Source organism: Alosa pseudoharengus, unplaced genomic scaffold, assembly GCF_046254945.1.
Source record: "Alosa pseudoharengus isolate Yale_2024_CS ecotype anadromous, Long Island Sound unplaced genomic scaffold, YU_APseudo_1.1 YU_APseudo_1.1_scf_5, whole genome shotgun sequence".
NCBI classification, from domain to species: domain Eukaryota; kingdom Metazoa; phylum Chordata; class Actinopteri; order Clupeiformes; family Clupeidae; genus Alosa; species Alosa pseudoharengus.
Genome location: NW_027468837.1, coordinates 35,278,613 through 35,284,827, shown reverse-complemented (window position 1 = coordinate 35,284,827; position 6,215 = coordinate 35,278,613). Strand labels below are relative to the sequence as shown.

General features: G+C 41.4%; 1 protein-coding gene across 1 annotated transcript in view; it reads right to left on the bottom strand.

Moving 5' to 3' along the window:
- Positions 1-3,226, bottom strand: part of ptgis (prostaglandin I2 (prostacyclin) synthase) — an 18,669-nt gene extending 15,443 nt beyond the window's left edge. The window contains exons 1-5 of the mRNA XM_076267366.1: positions 3,071-3,226; positions 2,799-2,922; positions 2,251-2,426; positions 1,732-1,878; positions 1-111 (exon numbers count right to left, since the gene is read on the bottom strand). The exon at positions 1-111 is cut by the window's left edge and continues 14 nt beyond it. Coding sequence (XP_076123481.1) covers positions 1-111; positions 1,732-1,878; positions 2,251-2,426; positions 2,799-2,922; positions 3,071-3,141 — 629 coding nt within the window. The 5' untranslated portion in view covers positions 3,142-3,226. The remainder of the gene's footprint in view (positions 112-1,731; positions 1,879-2,250; positions 2,427-2,798; positions 2,923-3,070) is intronic.
- Positions 3,227-6,215: the final 2,989 nt, after the last annotated feature.

Below are 6,215 nucleotides of genomic sequence, written 5' to 3'. Positions count from 1 at the left end.
GAACGAGCAAGTTTGGAAAGGAGCCCATCAAACTTGCGAAATTCTTCATAGACTGTGGTAAGTTGTGTGATGTCATTCCTATCCACCTCAAACAAGGTGAGATAACCGGCTCTGTGAGTGAGGGAGGAGAAGAGTCAGAGAGGGAGAGAGAGGGAGGAGAAGAGAGTCAGAGAGGGAGAGAGAGGGAGGAAAAGAGAGTCAGAGAGGGAGAGAGAGGGAGGAGAAGAGAGTCAGAGAGGGAGAGAGAGACTAAACTCCGCTGATACCCGTGCTCATCCCCGCTGTCCATTGTGCCCACTCCAGTATTTGCTGTTTCGATGCATGCAGTGGTAACTACAGTAGCCATGCACAAAGGCCATGACAAAAATCACGGAGCATCCACACCTTTCCTTTTCCTGTGTAAATCCCGCACATGTTTTTCACTACTGTTTACCGCTACACTGTTTTTCATGCTATATTAGCACACATGATCAATGGCTGAATGAATGAATGGCTATAATCCTATTACCTCAACCTGTTCTTGCACTGAAATAGTTTTTTACTCTACCTTGTCTACATTATACTTTACTCTCCTATTTGTCCATTTATGCTGGTCTCTAGACCTTACTCTTGCACTGTTGCACTGTTAGACTAATGTTGGACTACTTTTTGCACCTTCACCATGACACTCACTCTCTTGAGCACCTTGCCATGCACACATCACTAAAGGACTATGGTTGGACTACTTTTTGCACCTTCACCATGACACTCACTCCCTTTAGCACATTACCAGTCCCGGCCCTGTCACTACAAGCGTCTTATGCTTGATCACCCTCAAGCACATTGGCCTTTTTAATTTAATTTATATAGTGTATTTAGTATTTAGTTTTGTTAGTTTTCTTATCTTCCTTATCTTGTACTGTCTTTATCGTACAGTGGACTTTAGTTATATGTTTATACTTATACTTATGTTTACCATTTCTGCTGTAAGTGCATGTTGTGTGTGATGTCTGTATGCTACTGAGACCCTTGAATTTCCCCATGGGGATCAATAAAGTATCTATCTATCTATCTATCTATCTATCTATCTATCTATCTATCACATTTGCACGCATGCTTTTGTCCTTTCACCCTAAATGAATTTGCAAAAATAGACTAGAGGAAAACTCTAGTTAAGACTCTCTATAGAATGGTGTTATGCTTAGCTATGTCACACCTGTGCCACACCATTGTCTATTCAATGATTTAGTCTTGTAGAGTTAACAGTTAAGTCTAGACAGTATTTGATGTAATATCCACAAAGCCTAGTAAACAGAATTCTGTCCTAAAATCACAATGCTATAAATACAAACCCTGTTGGACAATGACTCATACTCTCAGGCATAGCCCGGGGGGATATGCCTGAGAGTTTTTTTTTACATTTTTTCAACAAAGAAGTATCAGGTCCAAGTGCATTTTTGATAATACATTTGAAATGCAACTGAAAATCTAAAATCATAGAACCACCAACCTATGAAACTTGTAATATTTCAATTTATTTTGCAACCAATCATATTATCGTCAGATGGACCTTAATTCTTGGTTGTAAACCAAATGCCTTTTTCTCGCACACTATTTTTTAAATTTCTTTTATTTCTTTGTCTAATGCTATTCAACATCTTTGGGAGACTTGTGGTTTCAGTCCCACCGTGTTTGTGTTTAATAGCACTGTGTGAATAAAGTGGATTGAGCTGAACTGGTCTGCGATCTCACCTAAAGAGCAGACTGTAGCAGAAGCTGAAGAGCCCTTCTTGTCTCCACTGCAGTGGATTCCGTGCCACTTCTGTGCCGTTGAATAGCAGCTGGAGGTTGTTCTGCATGGACTCACACAGCTGCATCAGATTCGGCCCCTGGAAGTGCCTAGGGTGACCAAGGTACCCACACACACACACACACACACACGCACACACACACACACACACACACGCACACACACACACACACACACACACACACACACACACAGACACACACACACAGACACACACACACACACACACACACACACACACACACACACACACACACAGACACACACACACACACACACACACACACACACAGACACACATCAGACACACATTGGTGGGGTGACTCATGGTTTCCAAAGTTGACATCTCATCCATCCTCTTCCTTTTTTCAAAAGTATGAGAACCAGTGGTATTGTTCCCCCTGATTCCTTATCCTGCTGTCAATCATCAAAGTTTATCAGATAGGATGTCAGAAACCTACCGTTCCATCCAGGCCCTCTCGGTCAGGGGGTCATGATTGGGCATGTTCAGACTGAACATCCTTTGCATGAGCAACTGGGCATAGCGTTTGAAGTCAAGAGCCTTTGTGTCAGACAGCAGATCATCGTAAGTGTTGGGATCCAAAAGCACAGTCACGTAATGTCCAGCGACGCGCACCTATAGGGGGAGAGACGCATACAAATATGCAAAACTGTTGTTTCAGTGATTATGAGAATATATTGAAGACATACTGAAACTAATGATACTGTTGCTCTTTATGTCAATAAAACCTGCTCCAACAGGGAGAATTACATTATAGGCCAAAAATAATAAACCCATGTAAAGCTTAAATAAACAGAAGAGGTAGGCTATACATGAGTAAAATAGATATTCAAAAGCAATACATTCACAAAACTGCTTTTGAACGGTTTGCTGACAAAATAATTGCTTTTAGACTGTTGATATATAGTATAGTCTATTTCACAATATAATGCCTTTTATTTCTTCTTGTGATAAACGTAGCACCTGTTGCGTGCATGTGATTGTTACCGTAAAAATATCGCCATGCTTCTTCTTCATCCGAGTCAGAAAAATAGCTGCATCTCTTCCAAATTCAAGGGCATGGCCAAGCCAAGGAATATTGCCTTTGTCTAAAGGTGGCTCTGTCCTCTTTCTGAATAAAAATGAAATGAAATATTTTTAGCCCTTTCTATATCATGAATAGCTGGGTTATCACTAAATTAAAACTAATGAGCAAAGTGTTTTACCTGGAAAATGCTAGGTAATTTATTACGTTGATAAACATAAACAGCATGACTTACCTAGAGCGCCTGGTGTAGATTACAAACACTGCAAGAATTCCATGAAACAGTAAAATTGCAGTCCATAACATGATGATTTCAACGTACTGCCAGAGTCGTCTACAGTCTATGAAGGAAAGTTTGTAATGTTGCTGTAATTGGCGGCGCTAAAGTTTATGGAAGTTGCTTGCAATGCGTCACCTGATTACGACATGATAAGAGGGCGTATTTAGAAAGTTTCACCGCGTCAATCCACTGTTCGCTCTAATTTGAGAGGTAGGGCCTAACTGTTTTCACAATAAATGAAGTCACTAGAGAGTCGTGTAGCCAAGGTGTAAACGATGAGCCATGGATTAGAGCCACTACCCTTACAGAAATGTCAGGTTTCTGGCGAACAGTTGGTCATATTGGTCATATTTTCGTCATGGAAATTAGGTTTCTGGTTCACTTTTGGAAATGTTGCAGCAAATTTGCAGCAATGTCATATGCAAATTAGGTTTGTCACCAGAAATTCAGAGGAAGTTTGTCTAAGTGCAGTGTATATCACAACAACTACCACTAATGGTAAACTTCTAATTTTTCAAAAAGTGGAGTGCACGCACATCTGCAAAGTTTAAACAGGTGCTGGGTATAAGGCTTAGCCAACAATTGAAAAATAAAAAGATACCCGCACACTGTTCCTATAAGCTCCCAGAGTGGTTTATTAACACAACGTTTCGACCAGAGGTCTTCGAAACGTTGTGTTAATAAACCACTCTGGAAACTTCTCATTTTTGCCAGAACTTTGCTGGAAGTTTGCCTCTAGCGGCCAACATTGACAAACTAGCAATATTTTCTAGTAAACTCATTTGTTTCCCACAAATCACCCACAAGTATGCTGCAAATCTACCTCAAACATTTAATTTTTGTAAGGGTAATCCTACGCCTAGGTTTTTTGTTTATTGTGTGGATCAACCTCATAGATTTCAAAGATCAAGCTAAGCAATCATAAGACCCCATGACCGCCATAACCGACATGAGAGCTAGAAAATACAATAGAAGGCACTTCATTTTGTTAAAATATAGTTGTTTTATTGGGCCATAATTTATATCAGAACACGTGTTTATAGGCTAGTCTACAGTTGACACAATGACTCGATTTTTGATTAGGGGACTTGTTACAGATACAAACTATTTCAGGCACCGATTCTTCATTTAATTTATGATCACCCTCAGCATTCGTTTAGTTCTAACTCGTTTTTATGTGGTTTTAATGTGTGTTGATGTTGGCTATAGCCTACAGATGTCTGATGTGTTGCCACAGTTCGAATCCCGGGGAAAAAGTGTTCCATAGTAAGGCGATAGGTGGCAGTGGTGCAACATACAATAGGCGTATCATAAATATTCTCCATAGATCTGTATAAAACATAAAAATGTCCATGCCCATGAAGTTATCGACTTAAACTAGTAATAACATTTCATCAAAGCTTTTTGCCTTCAGGCATCCAGAAATTTTGGAAGACACTGAAAACCAAAACAACTGCACCCTAGACTAAATGACACTTTTTAACTGTGTATGACCTTATTTCCCCCTCGCTCCTCTCCTCACTCAACCATGTTCAGGAATGACAACTAGCCATTTCTAATCTGAATGGCAAATCAAGTAATATTGACTTATTTTCATGAATAAGCCAGCCTATCATATTTTGTGTTAGTTTCATTCAAGCCAGAGTTCCTAGGAAGAGCAAGACCTGTCTTACTTGTTGTTACTGTTTCAACCACATCCTTGCTGAAATTAAACAGGACTTTTCGTATTCACAGAGAGACACACACACAATTGAGAATTGAGCATAGTTGAATATATGGGGGGGGGGGGGGGGGTGTTGTAAGCTCATATGAAAGCTAGTGCTTGTTGTGAGCTGCAGGGTGTAGTTATCAGTGGACTGATCAAAGGCTCACAGGATTTGTGTGTTTCAGTGCATATTGACAACCAAAGGGCATGCACCCACGTGTACTCAAGCCCTAAAAGAGGCAGGGAGTGAGAACAAAGCGTGTTATAACCTGAGGAGAAGGCCACCCAAGCAGCAATTATCATAGCCCCATCCGCCCATCACGCTGCCGGAGCAGTTCAAAGGCCAGGCCAGCTGATTAGTGGATGCCTGAGTGGTGGGGACCAAATCAATGAGACAAGTGCACTGAGGGACTTTTCAGATCCCCACTAAGTGTGAGAGGTCCCTGCCCTCTGACCGACCTAGCGGGGATGAGGACTCAAGTGCTTGTTGACACCTGATGGATCCGGTTAACACTGCTAAAGAGTTTTGCACGCTGTTTAGCCAACTCAGATTAAGGATAAGTGAACCTCATTGTGACCGTGTTGTTGTGTGTCATGGAAGGTAGTATCCAACTGTTGGTATTAGAATAGGCTTTGAAGTCTTCTCAGTCCAGATCTAAGTGGCCACATCATTTTGTGGTCTTTCAATATGCCATAGATCCACACATGCAAAACAGTTGGCAATCCATTGTCAGCAGAGAGCTTCTAATGAAAAGCCTCTAGATACGAGGTGTCTTCTGCCACATGTAGTTTTTGTACACAGATTGTATTTTGTAACCTGCCATAAGATTAATTTTGTAATGAAGAATCTTTGGATAAAGCACTTTTGCCAGCATTGACAGTCTCAAGATTTCTTGGAAATTATTCTAGAATCTTGGCACATCTCTTTGTCGAAAGTTCTGACCTTTGTCCCTGATGAGTGATGACTCACTCTGGCTGGACAGACAGAGTTAGGAAGTTTTGGTGGTTCCAAACTTCCTCTCACAATGTTTGGCTTGTATAAATACTGAGATTAGTGCCTTGATTCAAACCTGTCTCGCCAATCTACAAACAGTTTTTTTCAGTCTCATAGTTCCCTTGCTTGTGAGTAGTTTTGAGTCATATCCTATGAACTCCATAGGAACGACCTTCGACTTTGCCCACTGTAGGGAGGTAGACCACCAATAACTGGTTTGCTGAGGACAACGAGGTCGAGGAAGATGACTGGCTTGCTGAGGATGACGACTAGCGGTTTTCAGAGGACGATGGCACCCTTCTGTCCCCTCCTGTGTAACCACGTTGCGGCCGTCCTCCCAAGCTGCTCCATTGGTCTGCCATGCATCTCGGTTGGCCTCTGGAGAAACTGCCAATCTGCAC